Here is a 26,546-nt window from a genome sequence, read left to right as displayed (position 1 = left end):
CTACCTCCCGATAGTCCTTTCCCCTCTCCTTTCCTTCCTCCTTTTCCTTTATCGTTGTCTTTCCTTTACATTCCTTGGGAACAGAAGAGAAGGACAACCTCAGGTGGGAGAATAAAACAGAGGAAGGTTGTTGAAGAGGCCGGGTGAAGAACACAGAACAATCTGAGGGAGAGGAAAGAAGGGAAGGAGACAGGAGGAGAAAGGTGGAGCAGCAACCGGAAGGGAAAAGGACAAACTTGGCATTGAGCGATCGATCATGGGGTAATTCGATAAAAGATTCATGTTGCAATGCTCGCTGGGAGGTTTGCCTCAGGGCCGGGGCGGCACACCTGGTCTACATCTTTCTGTTGGCTATCGCTTGTGTGTAATTTGGTGATGTGGATGGTAATGATTGTCAGATTAGGATTATCCGGTTGATTACATCTAGATTATTGCGGCAGTCCAACAGCAACCCCCCACCGACCCGGCTTTGAGTCACAGTCATCGCCGCCGGGCCTCTCCATCTCCTGTCGGACCCAGTGAAACGCACAAAGAGCCGGCCAATAACAACCGCAACCGAGGAAACCGTTTTGCTTTTTAAATCTCGTGCTGCGGCTCGCGGCTCTCCGTTCTCCCTCGTTGCCGGGTCACGTGACGCCATCTGCGGCACCCACGGTCCGTCTGTGAGCGGTCCAGCGCCGCCCCCTGCTGGCCGCATCGGCGAACTGCATGACCAGTGCGCGTGTGGCTGCGCGAGGGAGATACATCTCCATAGTAACAAACGCACGCTCTCAAAGAGCCAGGTAAAGGTGTTCGCACCAACTGTCAACACATTTACATGCAGATGAAACTTTTGAATGCCATGGTGTTAGAGCGGCTACTAATACTAGTTATTTTTGCTTATAGACGGTGCAGATATGGAATATAGAGGTTGCCTTTCCAAAGAATATTCTAATGTTGTCGATCAGCTCTCAAGAGTCTCTGTAATCCAGACACAAAACACCATATTAGTAATGACATAATAATCAGGATTTGCTTCAAACATAAGCCTACAGCCGGTTACCTTAGCACTTCAACTGGGAACAGAGTCAAACAGCGCGCCGAAAGGTTACCGAAAAACATAAATATTGTGTGCTTAAATTATCTTGGATTGCTTCACGTTTTCCAGCACGCTGGTCTCTGATAGCGTTTTGTATGAACGGACATGTTTTTCTTTACATTAGATTTCTGACACAAGGCTACAGTCTCATGACAAATCAGGCGGACGCCGTTTTTCAGGTTTCTGGTAAAAAAAACAAATACTGAAACCCTTCCTTATTAACTTACCTTGCTGTGTCCATGACGGGTCAGAGCAGATTAAAAAAAACTAAAATGTGCCACTGACCAGTTTATTATTTGAGTTTTCTGAAAAAAAACATAAGAAGTATATATTTTAGGATGTTCCTTTTTATGAAGGTTCTATAAAATGGTTTATCAAAGCTGGTGAATCAAAGCAATCAATTGTCTGTGATTTAACGACAACACGTCTGACTGGACTTGATTGATATCTCCATCAATCCCCTGTGAAACGTTAAGGGCCCGCCCTTAACGGGCATCGTTCCCATTGGTCGGTAGAGTCCTGTGACATCATATTGTTCCAATCATAGCTCCACCCAGCTTCAAACTGACCACAGGGCCAATCAACCACGGGACAGTTAACACCTGTGTGGGCGGACAGGGCCTTTAAGAGTTTTAGGATACGCAGACATATGAATAGCCTTGGATGTATATTCTCAATAAAAAGAAAAGGTTATCAACAATCCGGTTTAAGTTGTCATATTCTAAGTGGATCTTCAACAAGTTGTGATTGCATATCTGATTATTTTTCTCATTTAATTATTTAGGATTAAAGTGCACTTGTATATTTTAAATAAATCAAGTCCACTGAAAGGTCTCTGTTCACTGTTAATAACAGATTTAGCATAGTCGCGTCGTGCAGACGCAAATCTCGTCCCACGCAGCGGAGCTTCAGCTCTTCTCGCCGCACCAGCGACTTGTCACCAAAGATGGCGATTTGCTGAGTGCTCATGGATACACACATTTCTCGGCTCGTCGTTGTCTCCCCAGAAACGCCAAACTTAACAACAAATTAACTGCTCAGCGACCGACTATTTCTCCGCTGGATGCCCTTCTGACCGCAACCATGCAGATCACGCTGAAAACGCTGCAACAGCAGACCATCCAGATCGAGATAGACCCCGAGCAAACGGTGAGTGGCTGCTAGCTAACTTGCTAACTTTTAGCTAACAGCACCAGCTGGGGGTGCAATGTCTCACCTTTGCGTGTAGACTTAACAGTTGTATTTGACATTTCCAACACGATAGCATTTAACGCAGTCTCTACGAAAGCGGGGCCAGGCAGCGGCACGTGCGCGAAGCGGGTCCAAAACATCGCTAAAGCTCACTCGCAACCGCTAGCTAGTTAGCTAGCAGCACGTTAACAAAAGTCCTCGCGACGCCACCGGGTTTCTTGTCGTTTTAAGTTCGCCCCGTCGGGCCGTCGCTGCTCGTCAGAAACACCCAATGTAAACGAGACTGTTCAGCGGCGACGTCTGTGGCGACCACGAGCTTCCCCCCCGCCCGCCCCGTACGGATCGACTGTCATTGCTAATGCTAACGCTTATGACACTGCTAATTACGACGAGCCTCCTTATTGGCGCTGGCTAAGTTTGTTAGCATGTTCACACAATTTGACATGGCGCTAGCTAGGCCAGCAGGGTTACTCACAGCGCACACCACCCAGATACTGCGCCCTATTCCCCTTTATAGTGTGCGGAGGGATACGCTGCATGTGGAATAAACTGGTCTTACTCATCCCACTTTAGCAAGTCAGCCATTAAGCCTCCCTCCCCGCTGAGGACACTGGTCCGCCTGGACCATTTGTAGAAAGTTGAGCTCCTGTGACGTCATGGATCCAAGCCGGGCATCTTACTACACCTTATTACATCTAATGGATATTAGTGATTAGAAATAAAAGCATTGCGAGACAAATTGGGAAGTCCTTGTGTGTCGATGGTTAATATTCCTCTCCTCTTTTCTCAGGTGAAGGCCTTAAAAGAGAAGATAGAAACGGAAAGAGGAAAAGACAACTTTCCCGTATCTGGGCAGAAGCTGATATATGCCGGAAAGATCCTGCAAGATGACACGCCCATTAAAGACTACAACATTGATGAGAAGAACTTTGTGGTGGTGATGGTTTCCAAGGTAAGATCATAGTGGATTGCATGTCCTGCTGACGTTTTAGTGTGGTTTACTTATGTGGATTTTGAAAAATACATTTTTATACAATTAAAGGCCCAATGAGTAATAGTAATAGTTCCTACACTAGCTTTACTCATCACTCTAAGTGTGTGCCGAGTCTTTATCTGTATCTTATCCTCTGGATTTTACTGGGCGGCAACCTCATTTAAAATCAAAGCTCCCGGCTCGTAAACCTGTATCCAAGAGGCAGCTACAGAACAGGCGACCACAACGCAAAAAATAGTGAGCCAAGCCCCTAGTTGGGCCAGACAGTGGGGACTGATTCTGAATGTTGTGTATACACAACACGGGTCTAACCACACCGTCTCCTGAACTTGCTGAAAGGCTAAGCCCACCGCCGCAGCTGCCGCTGCCACCTCGCCCCCGGCCTCGGAAGCCCCCAAACCCTCTGTGCAGGACTCTGGCTCCACGTCGACAGCTGTCCCGGCTACAACCTCGGCCCCAGTCGCTGCCCCGGCAGCTGTCCCCATTCCCCCCGAGGAGGCCAAAGAGGAGCCAAGCGCCGACGCCACGGAGCCGCAGCCGGCCAGGTAGAAGCCGTCTGGGAGAATCCACTTTACAAAACCAAAGTTCAATATTTAACTCGGTAGTCCTCATTGTCCAACTTTTAATGACTTACAGGTGACTTTTTGAGTTAGTCATTCGTCATTAAATGAGCACTACAGAACATAACGTTTGAATGCCTTCATTTATTATAAATAACCGTTAATTTAGCTACTTTCAATTAAGGGTCCGCTTCACTAGCGTTGATTTGTTAAATGGTTATAAATGATGCCTGGTTTCTTGCTGTGTCATAATTGACATGTTCTTTATTGTATCAGTGTGCTTAAATTGTCCTTACTGTGTTATGATAGTGACTCTCTAAGCAGATGTGCTGCAGACCTACAGCTGTGTGGCAGTGAGGTCACTAAGATCTAACATTGATGTTCTCTAATATCTAAGCCAATTATTTACTTAAAGGAATCAGGAACATTTATTGCCAAAGTATGTTAGACATACAAGCACTTTGTCATGGCGGTGGGTGTGTAACCTTGGGCAGTGAGACATGGATAACAAGACAAATCACACAGAAAAATGAGCCGTCCAAAGGAAGGAATGGAGACGTGGATGTGGTCATTGTGCGTCTCATTACGCTGCAGCGTGTTGTCTGACTTTCCTCCTCGTCTCGTAGCTCCAGCGCCGCCGGTCAGGGTTTGGATGCTTCCTCAGCGCTCGGTAGGTAACGCACAAAGTCCTTTTAGACAATAGAATGTCATAAATGGGTTCACACCACAGAATTCAGTGTAAATGTAGGTTTATATTTGTTGGGCCATAAATTGTATCTGCTGTCGGGGACCTTTCAGGCCGCAGTGTGGTTTCTATATTTGGACTGTAACAAAAATACTCCGTCCCGTTGTTGTGGTGCCACAGAGGGCAGGGGGGGTTCCCATCGGTCCACTTATAGATCATTGAATGTAAAACAGTGACTCCTGCTGTCATGTGACCAAGTGGTTTTTAATTAGCTCTTAGTGATTTAAAGCACATTTGTAGTTTTGCAGTCAGTAACTGTGTGTGTGTGTGTGTGTGTGTGTGTGTGCGCGCTGCATTTTCAGTGACCGGAGCCGAGTACGAGTCCATGCTCACCGAGATCATGTCGATGGGCTACGAAAGGGAGCGAGTGGTGGCGGCGCTACGGGCCAGTTTCAACAACCCGCACAGAGCCGTGGAGTACCTGCTCACGGTGAGTCACACACACACACACACACACATCCATGTCTGCTCAGCGCTTGTTTCCTACACATGGACCAAATGCTAATAAACAGCAGGCATAGTCTACGCCCCCCGTCTCCAGCAGGCTCACACATGTCACATATGCTAAAGCTAAACTGGAGGGTGGGAGCCGTGTTCCTATGACAACGATAACAACAGCAAACGTATGAGTGCAGAGTGGCAGCTGCTAGCGAGCCAGTTCTGATCTGAGAAAACACACACGGGTCAAGCGAGTCACCGACTAACCCGCATGGTCTGATCTCTACCTGTGAGTGTGAGATTAACAGCGGTGTTGTGTTGCCAGGGTATCCCCAGCAGCCCGGTCCAGGAGAGCAACCCCCCGGCCCAGGCCCCCCTGTCTGGACCCCCTGAAGCCCCGCCTCTAGCCGAAGGTGAGGCACACGGCCGTTTCTCTACTTTGACATGTGACTTGTTTGTCTCGGAATGCTTCTTTGCCGAGGTCACGAGTGCGTTGCTGTCTGCCACCTCGTTGTTTCCTCACAACGCGTTCATGTGTGACGTGTGTCTCTGGGTGGAAAGACTTTTTATTATTGGGACAACAGCTGATTTGTCAATTAATTGATAATAAGATCATTCTAATTTCTTTTGATAGACACCAGTTATTTTTGATGCAAAACAGGCAAACATTCGAAAGTTCTGAGGTTTGAATATTAACTCATTGTGCTACTTGTGAACCGGCAAAAGGGAATGAGGAAGACCTGAGTTGTCCTGCATGTAATCTATTCTATTTTTTGGGGGGGTACTGATGGTTATTTGTTCTGCGTGGCGTTTTTAAGGAGAGAACCCACTTGCGTTCCTGCGGACCCAGCCGCAGTTTCTGCACATGAGACAGGCCATCCAGCAGAACCCCACCCTGCTGCCAGCTCTGCTCCAGCAACTAGGCCGGGAGAACCCTCAGCTGCTACAGGTGACCATCTCCACCGACACACAGCGCCCCCCCCCACCCTCCCTTTAGCGCCGGGTGGATTCTAACCACGACCTCTTCCTTCTCCCCCAGCAAATCAGTCAGCATCAGGAGTTGTTCATCCAGATGCTGAACGAGCCAGTGGGAGAGGGGGGAGAGGCGCCAGAAGTTGGAGAGTTGGGGGCAGCGGGGGAGGAGGGCGCGCCTGTCAACTACATCCAGGTTACACCTCAGGAGAAGGAAGCCATCGAAAGGGTGAGTGTGGAAAACTCTTCTGCTGGAAATGAGAAGCACATCCTGTCGCTGCTCACTGTCCTCCCCGTCTCACTGTCCTCCCCGTCTCACTGTCCTCCCCGGCTCACTGTCCTCCCCGGCTCACTGTCCTCCCCGGCTCACTGTCCTCACTGTCCTCTCCTCCCACAGTTAAAAGCGCTGGGTTTCCCCGAGGCGCTGGTGATCCAGGCCTACTTTGCCTGCGAGAAGAACGAGAACCTGGCAGCCAACTTCCTCCTCAACCAGGGCCTGGAGGACGACTGAGCGGCGCCGCCTCCCTGCTCCGCCCTCCTGCCCCGCCCCAGCTCAGCATAAAAAGACTGCTCCCCAAATTTTATTGTACAGCCACCGACCTGGGCTCAACCCCCGACGGGGGGTGGGAGGAGGGGGGTGGCGGCTGGGAGGGTGTGGGACAGGAAGGGGCGACGGCGCGTGGCGGCGGGTGTCACACGCTTAAAGTACACAAAGAGGAGGTCGTGTGCCGGAAGATCAGACGTGGATGTCCGCGGTGTGAAAGAGGGAGGACGAAGGTCACGTGTGTTCCAATGGAATGTGTGATCTTTGTCAGGGGGAGATCTATAATTTGATTTGGAGGGGGAGGGGGGGTTAATCGTGTGTGTGTGTGCGAGAGAGAGAGTGTGCGCGCATGTCGGTGTGCAGCTGGATGCAATACAGGCGAGTTGGGGAAGTAATCAAGTTTCTCTGGTCTTCAGTTGGCTCGTATGGAAGCACATGTTCATCATTATCAGTATGTGTAACTGCTTGTATGTGAGCCTCATGTTCGTACGTCCTACCGTGGGGGGGCAGAGACGGACTGTACTGCACCTAATGTATGTGTCTGACATGATGTGGGGGGGGTGGGTCCATCAGTCTGATTGGGAGGGGGGGGGGGTAAAGGAAACTAAACTGACTAAGAAGCGTCTGATTGTTGTGTTCACTTTGTTACCCAAACGTGGAAGGATTTGTCTGCTAATTAACCCATAAGAATATTTGTGCCACTTAACATCTAAAAGAGGTAAAAACTGTTTTCCTGCCTCATTGGGCCAGATGTTCTATATTATATATTTCTTTGCCCGTTTCCCACATTGGTTTATTTGATCTGGAGGGCTCACATTCTAAACATTCAATGTTTGCCAACGTTTGCCCACATGTGTGAAGGCAGTTTAAAGGTTTGCGTAAACGATTCAATATCCACATTTTAAAGTGTCATATGCAATTATTTGCATTTAAATTTGTGTGCGGCGGTGGTGAGGTCTAAACCAGATCTGCAGGGGGTTCAAACCGTGTCAGCAGGAGCTTTTTATTTTTCCTTTAGCTTTCAGACAATCAAAAGAAACAAACTACACCGATCCGAAATGAGATGGAAATGGTTTTACCCTAAACCATTACATTTGATTGAAGAAGAGTTCTAATAAGGCGTAGATTAAATTCTGAATAAAAGAAATGCTAATATCACTTGTTTAAATCTTGTGGCGCTGTTTGCTGCCCTGCGTATGGAAAGAGATGAGTCAGAAAAGCAACACAACTTCCACATTTTATTCTTTTTACTACTAAAATACCAGTAAATTTGTTGTGGTTGCTTGTCATTTAGTTTTAGTCCTGTGAAAGCTCCCTCTCCTATCAAGAATTACAAACGGGTAATTGTTTATGGTTGTAAAGAATAATCTAGTGTCATTTTAGAAATGTGCATTGGCAAATATCTAAACCAGCCTGACAGACCGACTATGGACTCAACTCAGCGGCTACGCCACAGCGTGTTAAGGTTTGACTAAGAAGAAGCTTCTACCTGACGCAGATGTGCAGATTGTTCCCTTTAGCTAACGCTGTTATTGGGTTTATTATAGTTGGAAAGGTTCTCATCTTAATGTCGGACCGTGAACGCGTTCAATCGGAAATAGTCTGCGTCTCATTCAGGTAACGACCACGTTGCACCACATTCAGAGCGTAAGATGATGGTGTAAGATGATGGTGCTAATGGGGCACCAGCAGGAGTCTCTGGGTTAATCTGGCTGTGGAACCGCTGAAGCAAACAAAGCGGCTTGTTTCCCCGTCTGCCTGCTGGAGGGAAACACAAGCTGCTGGGGACCAAAACCTAAATAAAACCTGTAAATACAGAATAGTAGGGTTTGAGAATCTAATCCAACTCCTGATTCACTGTGTGACTGTGACGTGTAGCTTAAGCCACCATTTACGCCCATACAGGTAATCGTAAGGAGTTGGCAAAGATACTTGGAAAGAAAAACCTAAAATGCAAATTGTATAACGAATCTCAATTTGGAGAAGCACTCATCTTATTACTTATTGTCCAGCAGTTGGTCTCCCGCTGCCATGCTGATGAGAGCCTTGAGACTGAACCAAAACCAAGGCGCTAAAACGCCCAGTAGCGCTAACGGAACTCCAGCGACCACGCTCAGGGGGTGATGACAACACGCCGCCCTGCTCCCACCGTACGGCTGCTTAGGGTTTCTACTTAACACGGCGTCCTTAGCTGGCGTCTAGAAGCTAACGGCGCTAGAAGAAGGAAACGTGTCTAAACGGGGTTTCCCTGAATGGAGAAGGTGATGTAGTTGTCAACGCCACAACTACAAAGCTGATGTCAAAGCATTTACATATTTAAATGAATGCTATGTATGTTTGCTTTTTAATACCGATCGGACCGTCTATCATTACTGGTCTGAGATCAAAGTGGGCAGAATGTGGTCCCTTACCTAAAATGAGTGGAACACCACCGGTCTGGACAGTCTTTTATTGTTTGGTCGATCCCTTGTGTCACCAAGGCAGAGGTCAGGGATCTCGGGCTTAAGCAGGTTGGTGACCACTGCTTAACAGACAGTAGTTGTGTATGCTGTATTAATGCTCAGAACGTTGTACACGGTACCTTTAATGGAGCTAAACTGGTCAAAAATAACCGTCTATGGTTCTGGACACTTACCTTAAAAATCAATTCTGATGAAGCATACAAATCACTTTGTAGATGATAACTAATAATTGTTTTTAATAATCAGTTTTCAGGTGCTTTTACGTTAGACACTTGTTTCTTCATACAAGTAGTACGAGTCCAGTACAGGAAGTAGGTAAATCCAGCTCCACCTTTCAGCTACAGCAGTAAAATGCTGCTCGCACAGTGATACATGCGTAATAACACGATCAGCAATGGAACACTTGAATCAGTGCTTTTTAATGCAGGACTCATCTTTGTACCTTGTGTCGGTGTCTTTACATCTACTGTGGACCTGGCACTTTCGTTACCTAGAAGTCCAGGCTCTTCCTCCACTGTCCATGGAGCCCAGCAGTGTGTGAGCAAGGCGCCGCTTGAGAACGAGTAATAATGAGAGGCGAAGTACAGCCAAGAACATCCTTTTATTCAATCAAGTCAAGGTGGTGATCTTTTCATACTGTTTTTTTCTCTTTATTATTATTATGGAAAAGAAACTGTAATTAACACATGCATTTCACCATGGGCTCTGGGGGGGGGGGGGGGGGGGTTACGGGGTCCTGATGGAGGAGGAGCAGCACTCATGGTGGGAGGGGGGCAAGGCCGGCCGGGGGGCCTCAGTCTACACTAAACACGGCCCAGCATCCTATAATACGTGATAAAAACAAAAAAAGAATACCACTTTTTAAAAATGAAACAGCGGACGGTTCGACAACAAGGTGTGACTGGGCTCTTTGAAAGGCGCGGGGGGGTAAACGCACACACACAACCACGCACGCACACACGCGGCCCTGCGCAGCGCTCGTCTCTACTATGGCTTCTCAAGCTGTGGCGCTTTTACTGGTCGAAGGCTTGATTGATAATACTGCTGCTGGCTTCATTTGCATGATTGAAGTAAAAAGAAAAAATAGTTGCACGCATACCATTTTTTTCCTTTATTTCTAAATGTATAAATCACTTTTGCTGGTGAAATCCCCCCGTTGCTTTTCTCTAAAGTCCCCTCCTACGTTGTTTTTGTTCCGACTGACTTTCTGGAAGCGCTCTGTTAGACCGCGGCGGGTCGGCGTGTGATCGGGTTACATTTTGGGCCTTTCAGTCGCCGGCTGTGGAACCGGTCCGCTTTATAAGGTGCTTCAAGTCCTTAAAAAATATGAAATAAGATCAAAATAGCTGGTCGCATTCAACCACTAGAAAGGTGCTTAATTGAAGATCTCAACGCAGTAACAATAACAAAAAAATGAAGAATCAAAATCCAAATTCAAATATAAAAAAAATAAATAGATAGAAACAAGCATTACGAACAAACTTGCCTGGACTCGCAATAAAACTGGACGTCTCGCATACGGCCCGAAACCCCCAAGTTTTCCAAGAGTGCTCTCCTCGCTCCACAGGGGGCCGGTGGGTGGGAACTATTTGTTCGCTCCGCCCCCCCCAGCAGGGGCCCAGAGCCCCGTGGTGTAACTTGTTCACTTACATTAGCTGTTGAATGGAGAAGCTGAAGAAGATGGGTATGGTAATACAATGTGAAAGCGTACAGACAAGAATAACATGTGAGCTAACTGCATTCTGCTCAGACAAAAAAAAACAAAAAAACAAAATTCTCCGCGTATTCATTTTTTTTCAGCCCCACTATTCAAGAAATGGGAGAAAGAAAGAGGGGGGAGGGAGGGGGAGGGTTACGCCGCTACAGACTACTCCAGTGTCCGAGATAGACAGAAGACAAGATACGGAGGAAGAGAAGCAAGACATCTTTTTTTTTTTGCCTTTTTTTCTTTTTTTTATGCTTTTCTTAATTTTTCAACACCAAAAAGAGGAACAAAATCACACCAATGTCCTTTAGTACTATGTATACTGCTTGTAAAAGCTCCAAGAAGAGGAAGAGAAAGATATAGAAGTATGAAGGAGGGGGTAATGGGGGGGCGGCGTCTTTTATGTGTTTTTATTATTTTTTTGTTTCTTTCGAGATGGGCACTCGGGATTACGAGATGGAATCTGTGAACAAAAGGCACTTTTTAGGGACGACCTTTAAGATGTTCTGAGTCTATAACACTACGTCACCAAACATATTTATAATCATTTACAGTGGGAGATTCTCTGGGGGAGGGGAGGGGAGGGTGGGGGGGTCACTTGAATCGACGTCTATAGTTCCCTCTCCCTGAGCCAACAGGACGCGGTCACGCCGGAGCACGAACGGAGGCCGGCGTCGCTCCTTCCTTCGACCGGCAGCACGTGCGCCGCGGTCTCCGGCCCGCGCGAGGGTCTCCGGCCCGCGCGAGGGTCTCCGGCCCGCGCGAGGGTCTCCGGCCCGCGCGAGGGTCTACGCGAGGGGCGGAGACGAGCTGCTGTCACTACGACTGCTCTGTTAGGGTGTGTAGGTTGGGGGGGGTGGGGGTTTGCATTTTGTCACAACAACCTTTTTCAGAACATTACCCTCCCCCCCCCCACACACACACCTCACCGGTAAAAAGAAAAAGAAAAATAGAATAATGCATGTTTTCCTAAAATGTGCACTTAATTTTTAGATTATTACAATTTCTGTATAATAGAGATTGAATGTACTTTATTCTTTACGAGAGCACCAGGTTTTCATAGTGATATATATTTTTACGAGTTGCAAAATTGTTCCTTCAGCCCTCCCACATTTAGACAAAAAAAAATCAATGAAGATTGACTTTTCATTCCTTTAAAAAAAGAAAAAATGATAAATGGAGGACGAAGAAAAGAAGAAAAAACAACAACAAAAAGCAAATTTAAAATACGGTTTTCCCAAACTTACTTGTAAAGACTGGGATATTTTTCTCGCCGCCCTCGTATTTAGAGTCCCGGAGCATGTGGACTTGAAAAACAACAACAAAACAACAACAACTTTGGAGGGGGTTTCCCCTCTTTTCTCGTGACACCCCTCAAAACAATCGCTAACAAACAAACACAGTTCCTCTACCAAGGCATTGCACATGGCTCAATCGACATACATCATTTAGTTTCAAGAACAATACTTCCCATCAAAACAAGAAAGAAAACATCAAACCCTAATCTTTTTTTATCGTTAACCTCATCGCCGAGCGCGACGTCTTTCCGAGTGGGTTTAGAGACTGCTGCTTGAGCTCTAGTTGGCCGGCTGCTTTTGAGATGCATCCTATGACTGCGCCATGTACGCCATGCTTCAAAAAATAACTAGACTGCCACGGAGCTTATCTTGCAAATGAAAAAACAAAAAAAATGTATATATCTATAAATATATATGTGTATTATATATAAAGATGCTTGCGATTATCTAGTGAGCTGTCGCCTTTTCCTTATTTCCTCTCTTTTCCTCCCTCTCTTGACATAAATGTGTTTTTTTTCACCATTCGCTATAGCTTATCTGTGAGAAAAAAAAGAACCTGAATTCATGTTTGACAAATTGCATAATGGGAATACAGAGGCACTTCCATAGATTAGAAAAAGCAATCGCTTCGGCCGCCGCTGACGCCTTCACTCGGCGGAACTGGTTCTCTCTCTACGAAGCCGCCGGTCGCCCGACTCGGTCGGTCAACTATGTCGTGTTTCCCTGCAGTGAAGAACGTGGCCAGGCAGTCCAGTTATTTTGAGAGGTCGGATGGGCGGGTTTCAACTTTTGACGGGGGAGAATCGGAGGGAACGCGTGCGGGCTGGTGGTGTAAAACAACCATAAAGGTTTCCTCAGATTGTCTGTTTTCTTTTCTTTTTAAGACTTCCCTTTGAATTGAATTCAGCGGGGGTGGTAGGGGGTGGGGTGGGGGGGCGTAATGGTGGTCGGTGAGTTACGATGCGGCGATCGGTGCTCTGCCAGTGGGATTACATCCCAGTGACACATCCACTCGAAAAACACTCGAGTGGTGCGCAATCGGTCAGACAGTCGGCTGGTACGATTGTATTAGTGCAGCTTTTGATCATCAATGGCTCATCGATTCACAAATAGTAAAAGGGGGTGGGGGGGGGGGGGGGGGGGGCGCTGGTGTGTGAGTGAGTGCGTGTGTTGGGGGCATTACCGTGGCAACCAATATCCTGATCCTATGCGCCGAAACAAAAACGAGCACAAACTGGGGCACATGGGTGATCGTCGGCCTCCTGCCGGCCTTACAGGCCCCTTCGCTCCGCTAACAGCCAGATATGTCACATATTCATTTTGCTCCACAGTGTGGCTCCCTCTGCTCTTGGAGCAGCGGCCCGTCTGGGAGTGTAAACAACAGGGTAAACTCTAGGGAGACTCTGGGTCCCGTCTTCAGCAACCTTCCCCTTCCTTGCATCGGCCTTTTTTTTTCTTTTTTCACCCATATACCACCACCACCACCAGCGGGGTTGCCAGGGCGAAATAGTGGGGCTGGGGCTGGTGTTCCTTTAGCTTTCTGTTGACCTGTGGGGTTCAGCAGGTACGCTGCCCAGGAAATGGCCTTCCTGTGATTGTCAGAATCCTGCGTTGTGGGCTCCTCCGGATACAGTAGGTGGCAAATTTCTTAACGTGGCTCTGAGAAGGAAAGAACCAGTTTGACACTGAGGGAAAACCCACTTCTCTCTTTCCTTTGCTTTCTTTTGCCGAGAGTTCGATGAGAAGATCAAAACCACTCGCAAGTTTGTCCATTAAAGATGAAGGTATGGGACGAAGCCGCTTAGCTTAGCACAATAACTGGAATGGGTAAGAGTTCGATCGACAGATGGTTCATCCAATCACCTCCTCGATCAGCGTCCAAAGACGTCTCCTCGGATGGTTCTGAGGCACAAACCCAGGTTGGTCAGGTTGGTACTGACGCAAAGGGCTCCAGCAGAAGCTTCGAACCTTTGTGTCCTGCTAAGCTAAGCTGCTGCTAAGCTAAGCTGCTGCTCGCGGCAACTTCATATGTCGTGCACATAATTGAGCGGTATCGATCATCTCGTCCAACTGTCGGCAGAAAAGAAGCAAAGCAAAGAGCACATTCCCCAATGTCTCTCTACGTTTTGGCATGTACCACTTGGTCCAGGTCAGCTGACCACCCTGTCTACACCGCTTCAAAATCCCATTGTGTTTCTCTATAAGGTGCTGTCATTCAAAAACAAACAATTATAAAATAGTACAAATCCAAAAAAGGAATAAATTCAAATAAGAGAACACACAAGAGACAAAATCGATCATCTACATCACAAGAGGGCAAAGGGGGGGAACCAATAGCTGCTGCCTAGAGCCGCCAGTCAACGGCCTCTAGCGATGTGCTCACGTTGGGACGTTTCTAATCAAACAGGTAGAGTGAGCTCACTGGGCTTACTGGGTGTGAGTGGGAGGAAATGACTCGACACCAGTACAATCCAAAAATGTGTGTGTCTTTGTGTGTGTTGTCATTTATAAAATATTGGCTGTGGTCGTGGCACAGATTGTGCAAGTGTGTGCGTCGCATGCGTAGGTGGGTGGGGGGGGGGGGTTGTGAGAATGAGCTCAAATGATTGGAAGTGAGCGGCGTGGTGGGGGCGAGGGGGGACACGCGGGGGCTCCTTGCCACCTTCTTGGATTTTTTCCTCTTTAAAACTCTTTAAATAGACACGAGCGGTTCACCTACCATGCCTTGTAGGTAAGTAGTGCACATCGTTGAGATTAGTGTTAATTGATTCAAGCTCCCAGTGCAACCCTCAACCCAGATGCGTCTTGTCATGGTCGCTCTCCAGTTAGTCGCAGGCTAAAAAAGGGACTTTGTGGTCAATTTAATTTTGTTTTGGGTGAAGGCGGACTGCAGCTTTCATTGGAAACCAAATGGCGCGTTTGCTTGGATCGAGGCTGTGGGCCGAGCTCGAATGTTGTGTGAGAACAAAATTTGTTGTGTTTGTTTTTCGATTCCCCCCCCGCTCGTCTACACAACGTGTGCTGGGAGAAGCTGACCGTTCTCCTGTTCCCCGGCTCCTCCCGCGTCGCTGATGGTTCGGTGGTGTTTTGTGATTCTATTTAACTTCTTTGAAAGGAGAGAGCTGCTTTGCTGCCGTTTCCCCCCGTTGACCCTTCTTCATCCTGGCGTCCTCTTCCTCTCCCTCGTCCTTCCGTTCATCTTTTCCGTTGATCCGGGAAAAAACGTCTCGTCACTGCCGACAGGATAAATGAGTCCAGAGTTTCTCTAAAGAAAGCCGTGCTGCTGTGGTTTTTCCTGTGCCGCTTGGTTGTGTTTTTTGTGTCCGGGGGGGGGGGTCCTGGAATAGCGCTGGGGTTGGGCCGGTCGTTGGGTGGAGGACGACTGTTTTCTAAATCCGTTTGTAAAGAAAGAATTGTAGTTGTGGGTCTGTGCACAGATCTTGTCAGAGGAACCAAGACTGTAGAAGAAAAAAAGGGGGGGGGGGTCATGTTAGTATCAAAACTAGTAACTGCGTGGTACACCTGTCTAATAGCCCCTCCTCTTACTAAATGTTTATTTGTAAAAATAAAAACATTGACAATGAAAGCCAAGGCAGATGCTAAAAGAATCGTGATACCCCAAAGGTCACCTTTATACTCTTTATAGATCTATAATAATAATTCACCGTCCGAATCCTGCCTTCCATCCATTGAGCCCCCACTTTGAAGAACACCAATGCAATCCAACACTTGGTCCTGACACATCTGTACTCATCGCAGTGGTCGGTGGTGTCGTACTGGACTTGCTTGTATGAAGTAGGCTGCTTGGCCTGCGGGATACGGCGCCATGTGCTGGTACGCCAACATTCTACCAGTCGAGCCTCGGAAACTCCTCTGCGGCCTTTTGTTTGACCCCCTCTCCCCCTTTGCCCGGCCCTTATGCCTCCTGCCCCCCCTGGGCACTGTCCCAGCAGGCCTTGGGCATTGTAACTTCTCCCTTCTTGGTTGCTCGCGTTCTCTCTCCTGCACACACAATCCATCCGTCTCCCGTGAAACACTCCGACTAAATCCTTGGCAGCAGACAGTGACCACCCTCTTTTCTTTCCTGCCCCCCCCACCCCCCCGCCCCTCCCTCTCTGAAGTGCACCCCTCTCCTCAATTTCAAGATCAACTGGCTATGACATCATGTCTGGTTGCCCTGGGTGACGAGACGGCCGGGACGTGACTTCTGTTGGGGGCCGAAACTCTGTCCGCTTCGCTCCCTCCATCTCCACCCCACCATAGGTGTCTCGTTTCCAACCTCCTCCGGCTCGCAGGGCCTCACATCTGCCACCAGAGGGCACACGGAGCCAACTGATGTCAGCCGGGAGAGAACGAGAGCGAACGAGAGAGAGCGAGCGAGATCCTCGGCTGTCCCGTAGTCACCACATGCACACATGCTGACACGCTCTTTTGTCTGGTGATCTATCATTTCTTTTTATTGGCCCATCAATCTCTTTTGTGAGGCACATGCTAACTATTAATGCTGTGTGTTTTGGCTCTGCCTCCAAAAGTCAAACCAGACATTGTGTCCCACTCAGTGCTGAGCATCAGTGAGCGCATTCAGAAAAAAAGCACGGACTGGCAAAAAGTATGTAGATGCTCCGTATTGTTTTGGTGTGTTTTTCTTGGTTTGGATGGAGGTGACCATGGTGATATTTAAGCCTCTGCGAAAGGCCTCGTCGTCTAAACGCCGGAGGTCGACCTCGCTGCGAGTCTCTCGCTGCTGACGGAGAGATCTGTCGCAAAGCTGGAAGAGCCTTTTTATTGGCTAAAAGCCGTTTCAGGTGGTCGTTCTTTCAGAGCGAGGCGTTCTGTGGTGACATCCTCGGGTGTCCGGGGGGTTCGCCTACTTTCGGCCACATGGGGCGTTGAGTCGTGTAGGACAGAGCGATCTACACGAGACACAACGAAGGTGACGGGATGAAGGTCGGGAGGGAAAGCAGTGCAGGGCAAGAAGACGACGAGGGGAGTGAAATAGCTTGAGAGGGAGAGAGCGAGGGCAATAACGTGTGGAGGAACGGGGGGGATCGACGGAGCGGTTTCAGATGGTTTCCATGTGTTCCGGAGCAGAGCTCGGGGCTGAGTTGGCTCAAGGTGGGTGTGGTCGGACGCTAATGAAAAAATTACCGGTGGTAACGGAGGGAAGATACAGAGAAGGCTGTGAGAGGGAGAAAGTGCAAGGCAGAGCGGGAGAAAGTTAATAATAGGGAGGCAGGGGAGGAGAGGGGAAAGCGGGGAGGGAGCCAGGAGAGGGAGAGAAAACGGGCAGCGAGGGAGACGGCCCTCGGGCGCAACATGTGCCGAGTAAACAAGGCGAGCACATATGGCAACGCGCGCACGGGGCCGAGAAATGCAGATGCACGAGTGCACGCGCCTGTGGGGCGGCGTGGAAGGAGAGGCGCAGGAAAACACGCCAGCCGGTTTTCAGGGGGCGAGGGAATTACAAATATGTTTCCACCAACGTCCGTCCGGTAAAGGAGTTTTTTCCCCCCCGCAGTTGGTCTGGGCTCCTACCTGCGTCTGCTGCGGGATGTTCAGAAAGTTGTTGTCCCGTGATCCGATGCCGACAAACCTGTTGGGAGCTGTGGCGCCTGGCGTGGAGTATGCTGGGGAGAGAGAAGAGGACCAAACTGAGGCGTTAGAAGACACGCGACAGCATCAAAGCAGTGGTTCATGGTTATTCATCTTTCTTACCAAAAGCGGGAGGAAACGCTCAGCTCTGCCGGCATGTCTGCACGGCAAAGACGACCACAGCTAGCGGCCGGTTAGCTTAGCCTGAACACTAGCCTAGCTCTTTCAGAAGCTAACAAAACCTGCTGCCCAACACCATCTCACAGATAAATACAAAATATTAAAAGTGTAAAAACCACACATATGTTCAAATGACATTCCGTGTTAATTTGACAGCCTGCAGATGGACAGCCGTTCAAGGCGTCTGCCCCCTTCTCCTAGTTTCTTTGCTAAACTAAGCTAAGCTAACAGGCCGCTGGCTGTAGTCTCATAATCATCCCACAGTTAAAAATGTCAAGCTAGTGCCCCAAACTTTATAAGTAGATGCAGATAAATCAAATTAGAACTAGAGACAAGTATTTCATTGAGGTCATCACAGCTCAACAGAGAAATTTGCCAAAATGTGGTACACAAACTTAGCTCTTCCCGAGTGATTAAATCCTGCTGATAAACTCGGCTGGAAGTGATTGAGTGCACCAGAATCCTGACGTCGAGGATCAGTGAGGGACGTTTAAAGCCCACTGGCATCAAAGTCTCTGATATATTTAGGGCAGTCTGAAACGCCCAACGGACTGCAGCGCTTTAAGCTCACCCAGGGATTCAGGAGGCAGTGTGCGGACTTGTGTTTGTGCGGAGGAAAAGGAGGGAGGACAAGGAGGAGAGAGACAGAGTGAAAAGATCATGTGATCCTGTGTGTGGACATATACAGTATACATCCACGTGTCTAAGAATTGGAATAACATACATAAGACATAAAAAAAGACTTTGAGACGCTGACTGGGGGGTAAGACGCAAACACTAAATTTGAAGAAAAGCTAAAAAAAAATAAAGAAAAGAAAAGTGCTCCATCCAGTGCCCCTCCTGTCAGAGGTGAGGAAGACAAATGTATCGAGAGGAAAGCTCCACGGTCGGATTGACACCCCTTCACCCTAAAAAACACCCAGTTCTGCTCAACTATCATCCAGCAAAAAAGATCCCACCAAGAAACTAAAATCAACTCAGCCAAAAACAGCACTACTACATTTTTTCCACCACCGGAATATTTGGAGTCCATTTAAACTAACTGTCCTAAATGTGTGCTCGTCACAAGAAAGGACCAATAAATACTCCCAAATGCCTTGGTTGGCTAATGTGTCCGTCAACGGGAGGAGAGGAGGATCTAGAAGGAGAAGCGCTGGGTCGGCGATCCAGGGTCCACACCAGGCGACGCAGTGTGGCCTGGACAGGTAGAGTGGGCCTAACACAGAACCCTGATGAACACCACAGGAGTCCACCATGACACACGTGTCTAACCACACCTCTGGCGGCCCCGATCTACTCTCAGCTCCACAGAATATCCTGTGCCGGTTTCCGTAGCCTTCCGGGGGGGCAAGTTTTGGGCCTCACAGCGACCAAGATGGCACGGAGTTGGAGGAAGAATAACGGCAGGGGTCTTTAGACTGGAGCGGGTCGGAGGGTTCAGATTGTTTTTTTGTTTTTTTAGAACGGTCTCTGCAGGGATCACTTACACGGAGATGTGGGCGAGGAGAGTCCGCCGTCAGGGGGCGTGCTGTTGGGTTTAGAGTCGGGCATAGGGAGGGGCACTGGGCGGGCCACTGGGGGAGGTGGAGGCAGCAAGAAGGAGCCTGGCATTTTGCTCTGGCCGCTCCCGTTTGGCTGCAGACAATACAAACAGGGTCAGGTGGGCGACATGCGACAATCCGCAGACACGGAATGACAAAAAAAAAAGAGAAGAGGACGAAGCTCGGGAGGCCGGGTCCAAAAAATGTCCATGAGGGGTGGGTGGGAGTGGGGAGGCGATAGTGGAAGGGGGGAGAGGAGGTGGTGGGGGGGGGACAAACCAAAGGATGTATGTGGACGGCATCTTTTATGGAGGTGTGAAAACATAATAACCACCATGGGAGGTGAAGCGGGATCCTGGGGTGAGCGGTTCCACTGGGGGTGTGGTCCGGGGTGGGTGGAGGGACTGAGGTGAGCAAATTATGCTCACTGGGTTCGTCCAGAAGATGGCAAGAAATCAAAAACCGATGGGAGAATACTGGCCTACACAAGCACAACACAACCAACGATACCGGCACCAAACAACCAAAACGCCAACTGAAAAACCTACAAAAGGCTACAGATGGAAACAGAGACACGATGACACAACACGGGGCGGGATGCTTGACTGAGGTGGGCCACCGATTCACTGTCGTGCTGATGGTTGTATCTTCTGAGGGGGTTGGGTGGAGCAAAAACAATGAAATCAAAGAAGGAGGAGGAACGTCTGAAACAGCAAACGGCAAAATGGACATTGACAAGACAACACGAAGATTGGTGGAGCAGCTGAGTAAACAGATGTGTGCGTGTGTGTGTGTGTGTGTGTGTGTGTGTGTGTGTGTGTTCACTGGAGGTGTGTGGAGTGGATTCCTGTGCATTCCTCTGTACAGTATGTGGACGGACAAGACCATTAAGAACCATCACCGCAATGAGGCGCTAATAGGGAAGATGCGGAATGTTTAAATTCCCCTTTATGAAAAGGGTTAGATGGATAATTTAGAGATTAGTGTCAAGATCTGCAGTTTTAAAATTGGAAAATCTTTTTTTTTTTTTTTATTCAGAAAAGGTAAACTTTGACCATTAATTAAAACAAATTAATACAGTTGGGACACCTTTTCCCGTTCAACTCAATGAGAAAATGTGTGGCTGGTACTGTAGATCATGTTGCTCAAATTGAGATCAAGATATTCAAGGCGTCTGATAGAGTAGGTTGCTTTCAATGAGATGAGTTACATTCACACAGCAAAATATAAATCAGACATTTTGGAAAAACCTTCTGGAAATCTCAGGAAGGGAAATAAAACCACACTGATGGTGTTAATTGCTGTATTTGTAATAGCGGTTGACTTTTCAAATCTTTATTATTACTGTCACCTAATTTTCCTTCAATACACACATTTTCCCACTAATATTCTTCTTTATTTTCTACCTTCAGTGGTCTGTTAGCTACGTCCATGATTGCTGCTGCAAACACTGAAGCAGCTAATGCGAGCGAGGTGTGGCTCATCTGCCCTTTTCTGAATGAAAGGTCACGTGTTTTCTTAAAGCGACAGCGGCCTCCTCTCCTTACCTGTCCGGAGGCCTGCCCCGAGCCATCGGCGCAGACGAACTGCACAAATTCCTTCAGGGGGTCCTGTCCAGGGTGGTGGTGGTAGCGGATGGTCGGGTGGGTGAAGTAGGGGCTAGACTGCTGGATGATGGAGGGAGACGGGAAGTGCAAGGCCGAGGCTGAGGCACGGGGACTCCCTGCCAACAGAGACACTTCTGTTAGAAGGGCACAAGCGGGAAAAGGTTGCTGAGAGCGGGAGGACGACGCCGACAACTCCTGCACATTCTCACAGACAGGAGGGGGGGGGGGGGTAAGGGTGAGTGCAGCAATACCACAACTGGAAGCGGTGGAGCACTGATCTGGTTGGAGAAATTTCCAGGGTGAAAGTAATGTTGTTTTTTCCAAGAGCGGCGAATTTTAATAGCATTAGGCATTGCTCATAATGTTTGGTGTTTCATGTTTTATCACTCAATAAATCTACACGGCTTATGGAGGAGAACACACAAACACACACACACATTTGTATTCATATGTGCACAATCACGGAGACCACACTACCGCATTCGCGCCGCGCGCATTCAAACGTGCACAAGTTCAATCGATGCGGCCGCGGCGTGTATTTTGATCACCAGACACCCGAAGCGGCTTGCGAATAGAAAAAAGCACAAAGAGATCATCGAGTGCCGTCTTAAATTAGACGGCCTTAATGCCCGCACGCCTGCGTGCCGTTCGAGGCTGTGATTCATCCCCGTTGAAGCAATTTGGCATCCAGAAGGCAAAGCCATTTGTCATCTGATACATTTTGTTGCATGACAGAACGAATCTGTACATTCACACCGTGTATCCACATTTATGCTTTTCTGTCAATTTCTTTAAAGCCTCATTTCTGTAGATGTATCAATATATCGATATATAGTTATATACCTATAAATAGATATATAGTTATATATCTATATATAGATGTGTCTGTGTGATTGTACACGACAGGTGGAGGTCTGCAAAATTGATCAGCATTAGGCGGCTAATGAGCTTATGAAGAAAAAAGCTCATTCCCCTTTTTGTTGCTTTACAAGAGAGGAATTCGCAGCACACAGAGCTGCATGTATGTGTGAGGCGTGAGAGGGGAGCAGTTGGTGGAGCAAACACAAAGCCCTCTCTGTCGGACCCATATCCATCACTAAATCCCCTTGATTTGTATTAGAAGCCTGTTCCCCTCTTTGCTGTGCCAGTCTGACACCCACCCCGTCCAATGTCAGGCCCCCCAGCTGCCCATGTTGGGCTGCCAACAGTCTTTGGTTCTTATACACTGTGTGTGAGAGTGTACTTCATGAGAGTGCCAACCCCAAGTTGCAACCCCCCCACCCACCCCCAGACAAGGGCCTGTGCTTCTGAGCCCAGCAACACCTCGCTCCCATGCCAGGCTACTTGCTCCCCCCACGGGGGTCGTCTCCTTGCTTCTATTAGTCCCCTACTAATCCCATTAGAGGTGGAGGCCAAACACACTGGGGCTATGGGGGCAGGTTGGGTTAAGGATGGGGTGGTGGCGGTTGGGGGGCTGTAGGGGTGTCAGTTGCACCCCTACAGCCCAGTCAGATGTACTGGATCAACATCCCCACCAAATAACACTACTGATTGTACTGAATGAAAGGCATAAATGTGTTTTGGTTGTTCCCACCATGTATCCATCACTTTAAGTGGGTGAATGTATTATTGAATGATTTTTTTGGGGTGGCTCTGGTGCTGCCCCCTCCCTGTCAGCCTCTTCGTGTGGAGCTGGTACGTAGGTAGGAGGGACGAACTGTAACCCGAGACCACAGCGAGCGTCAAGCCCGAGCGCCCTCCTCCGCTCCACGCCGCCGACCCAGAAAAGCAACAACGCTGATGATGTTGTCACCACTTTGAGCGTGCACAACGGTATAAATTACAACTGGTGGCTGCAACAACGACGGGATACTGTGTGTGTGTGTGTGTGTGTGTGTGTGTGTGTGGATTGCCTTGTCTGTAGCGGAACTCAGGAGGCAGAGGGTCTGTCAACGACTACGGACAAAGGGCAACCTCATCGCTTCACAGCTGCTCGCCGGCCTGAAGCCTTTGGTGGAGTTTTGAATAACTACGTCCAGCGAGCTTCCACACTGGGTGAACTCACAGTTGGGAACTTTGTGGAAAGAAGAGTAAGTCTCCTTTTTAGATACGTGCTACATGATAAAATAAGGAATGATGATTTATTGCCGTTTGACATCTGATGTTATCGCGAGTGGCTTGTTTCAGCCCGGCAGAAGATCAGCGAGTTCACGCTGTTTCTACACCTGACGGTAGGAATAAGGAACTCATTGACATTGAGAAGTCAATAAATACATTTTAAAAAGAAGAAAGAAGGAAAGAAGATGTGGAATAGTGAAGTGGAGAGATCCGTGGGCGTCAGCCAGCTCGCTGAAGCGCGCTCCTCCGACGAAACGTTTGAAATGTCACATAAGATGAAGATTTGAACACACTTAGACCCCAATGTGATTGGTCCTCATGACTCCCGATATGGCCCAGATCAAGTCATGTTGTGCTTTATTGGTGAACACTAAATTACCAACAGATCAACACAGACAGTGAACCCGGAGATGTGGAGTCCATTGTCGTTCGTTGGTTGGTTAAGATTAAAGGCCCCAGTGATTCGGTATCGTAGTTGCACAAAGATTCAAGATCCCAGAACTGGTTGAACCCAAAGCAGGAGGAGCATCAACATTTTGACCTTCAGTCTCAGCTTAGAGTCCCATAATGCGACTCAATCGCACCTTTCAATAATCCCCCCTTTTCTCCTAAATCAATATGAATATCTAACCCCCCTGAAGCTGGTCACTGATGAATGTATTTTCTTTTCTCAGCAATTTCATACACTTTTAATCAAATCAAATAATTATTAAATATCTTAACGTGTTTTGAGGTGCGGCCCGGGCGAGCTAGTTCTAATACAAGTGTGTGATTATTTACTGCAAACTTTTACCGGTAAGAGTTCCTAGAAATACTGTAAAAAGAAAAGTCACAGGTTAGAAAAAGATGACCCCCGGTTACTCAGCGAGTAAACAACTTGTGATTCAAGTGTCACATCATCAAGAAAATAATAAGAGCGAAAGCCTCAAAATCAGTGAGCACAGAACAGGCAGCAGCGAACCCCTCTGGCCCCGCTCCGCCCCCTCCCCCCCTCCCGAGTGGAGGAACAGACATCTAGAGGAGTGACCACCAAGCATCCACCACACACCCAGAAAGGACCCAGACTCCCCAGGAGCTCCGTCACCAGCTCCACCTGCACACTGCGGGCTCAGAATGACCGGCCCCTCTGCTCCCACCTCTCTGCTGGGGGAGGCACGGGGGCCCTGAAGAAGTGGTTTGGGGGTGGTAGGCGGAGATGGTGAAGGGGGAGGGGGGGCGGGTGGGAGGAGAGGAGGGAAGGACACGGGCAGGGGGTCGATCAGGGGGATCTGGAGCTGGGTTGGTCTCACCTGGTCTCACTCCCGCCAGCATTGGCAGTGGGTGGTGGGTGAACGCCATGCGGGGGGGCCTCGTCTGGGAGGACAGGGCGCTGAAATCGTATTTCCCCGGCTTCTTAAGAGAACCAGGCGACGAGAGTCCTGGCAAAGAGGGGATCAACAAAGATGGCAGAACAGAGACGAGGTTTTAATCAAACATGCCTGGTTGGTTTTGGTTGTCCTAATTCATTTCGACTCCTTCAAAAAATTGAAATTAAGCTCAGCACTTAATTAATTTAATTTGATTGCAAGAATCGAATGATTATGATTGAAATCAATGTATTGATCGGTCGATTCATCCATTGATTTTTTTTGATTGGCTTGACATACAGATGGGTCTGTCACAATCCGTCAGCCGGTACTCGGTGGGCTGTACCATGTCGGCCACTTCAGGGGGGGCACGGGGGAAAGCAAGGTTTAAGGGTCCTGGGAAGACGCCATGTTTTGAAGCAACAGGGGGGTTCAGAGTAAAAGGGGGGTGATGGGAGCGAGGCGGGAGGAGGGGGACTGGGGACAAGCAACGGCGGTCCATCTACGGTCACGCTCACGGAGCGTCTGATAACCCCCCGTCCCCCACTGGTTTCACTCACGGGACACCTCCTCCAAACTGTCCGACTCGTCCCAAAGACAAAAAGATGATGTCAGCCTCAGACTCGCACGGCAGACGCTGCACTTGTCGGGGAGCGGCGAGCGTGAGCTACGCAACCACACCCTGCGGCAGAGGCGCCGCAAAAACGCACATCGCCGGCTCCTCTGACGCAGCGCCCTTCTGCCGTGTCCCACGGGTCGGGTATGTTGCTGCCTCGGGTTCAGACATGCAGTATTTCATACGTGAGCTCTCTCTCTCTCTCACACACAAACCGCCAGCGAGCGGCAGGGAGGGGCGGAGGAGCGGCGGCGGCACACATGGACCAACACATTAAAGTGCCTATAAAGGACTGCATGGCGTATCCCTCCTCGGTCCGGTTCATAGCGGGCTCGCTAAGTACAGGCCGGGCCCTCGCCGGCGGACCAGAAACATGGCCAAGAGTGTGAGAGCCGCAAAGCAGAAAAGAAGGAGGCTCTCTTCAGTGATCAAGGCCTGGTGTGGTGGGCCGCTGAGGGGAATTATTTTGATATGACAACCTAAAAGGCACTATTTAAGACTTCTCCGGGGTTAGAGGAGCGGATTTGACCCCCGATGAGGACCGCCTTGTCCAACGCTCCCTGGATTCAATACAAACAGGCGAATGAGGAGGAAGTGGGAGCGGAGGGAAACAGCCTCCGTCGCTTTCTCGTCTCTCTCCAACTCGCACTGGTAGAATACGGTGCTAAACAACAATATTCATACTTATAAAATGAGCACACTCAAATAAAGGCCGGGGTAATTTGGACACGGCCCGGGGAGACGTGGAAATAGATTTTTACAAGAGAGGCGTATAAAAGTCGCAGAGAGCAGATTTCTGAAAAGCTTTCCGTTTATTGCCACACCAGGAAATGTTTTATTGCCGTTTACCCACAATGCTCACAGGGCACAGCTGTGCGACGCTGCGTGGGCGCCGACGAGTACATACAGATAAAAGACGTTCAAGCGATGCGCGTCATGTGACTCTGATACAACAAGCAGGGGAGATACATCACGAGAAGAACAAGGAAGGAAAAAAAGAGGGCACAAGAAAAAAAAAGGTTTTTATGAATAACTGAAAAGTGCAGTAAAATAACAGATAAAAACGTTTCCGTGAGATGAAAACGTTAGAGGAATGGTAGAAGCATCTAGCAGTGAGAGTGCTTCTCCCATTGGTGGCCAACAGAACAACCAGTGAGTACTCAGCAATGGTTCACAAGACCTTCGTAGCTTTGCTCAAGGGGAACTGTCCAAAGTGACCTGTAGCACCTTAAAAGGTGATGAAAGGTCAGAGTTTGCAGCTTGTTTCTGTTGCTTTGTCCCACAAGAAGAAAAGTAAATGCAGCTTTAAGTAAAAGTACTCGAGTCAGTTTTACACTATTTACTACAAATTATTCTGAATCGTATTGTTAAGATTAGCAATGTTAAATGTTGACACAGTTACATGTAAGCAGCATTGTGACGTGGCTGTAAATTCTGTATATACACGATATCTGCCTGTGAAAGGTCGTGGATGAATAAAGCAGCGCTAACTATCAAGATGAGTACCACTAAATTGTACACAACTATTACTCATGGTTCCCTTCGACCTTGAGTGATGC

General features: G+C 48.5%; 2 protein-coding genes across 34 annotated transcripts in view; one reads left to right on the top strand and one right to left on the bottom strand.

Annotated features, from left to right (window-relative positions):
• Positions 1-1,648: 1,648 nt before the first annotated feature.
• On the top strand, positions 1,649-7,680 carry rad23aa (RAD23 homolog A, nucleotide excision repair protein a). The gene is made up of 9 exons (XM_040190933.2): positions 1,649-2,227; positions 3,060-3,221; positions 3,603-3,808; positions 4,450-4,493; positions 4,871-4,998; positions 5,332-5,419; positions 5,825-5,955; positions 6,046-6,207; positions 6,376-7,680. Exons 1-9 carry the CDS (start codon positions 2,162-2,164, stop codon positions 6,487-6,489), a joined length of 1,101 nt encoding a protein of 366 aa, XP_040046867.2. The 5' UTR covers positions 1,649-2,161; the 3' UTR covers positions 6,490-7,680.
• Positions 7,681-11,705: 4,025 nt separating this feature from the next.
• Positions 11,706-26,546, bottom strand: part of nfixb (nuclear factor I/Xb) — a 102,899-nt gene continuing 88,058 nt past the window's right edge. For 14 of the 33 annotated variants that reach the window (XM_078084450.1, XM_078084453.1, XM_078084447.1 and 11 more), the window contains 5 exons: positions 24,315-24,443; positions 20,848-21,023; positions 19,247-19,394; positions 17,523-17,614; positions 11,706-15,445 (listed from right to left, as the gene is read on the bottom strand). In XM_078084450.1, the coding sequence (XP_077940576.1) occupies positions 15,431-15,445; positions 17,523-17,614; positions 19,247-19,394; positions 20,848-21,023; positions 24,315-24,443 (560 nt within the window). In that variant the 3' untranslated portion in view covers positions 11,706-15,430. The remainder of the gene's footprint in view (positions 15,446-17,522; positions 17,615-19,246; positions 19,395-20,847; positions 21,024-24,314; positions 24,444-26,546) is intronic. The other 19 variants (XM_078084462.1, XM_078084467.1, XM_078084469.1 and 16 more) reach the window with 3 other exon arrangements.

This window comes from Gasterosteus aculeatus, chromosome 11 (assembly GCF_964276395.1).
Source record: "Gasterosteus aculeatus chromosome 11, fGasAcu3.hap1.1, whole genome shotgun sequence".
Lineage (NCBI taxonomy): Eukaryota > Metazoa > Chordata > Actinopteri > Perciformes > Gasterosteidae > Gasterosteus > Gasterosteus aculeatus.
The sequence above is the reverse complement of the archived record's forward strand: the minus strand, read 5'-3'. Positions and strand labels throughout refer to the sequence as shown.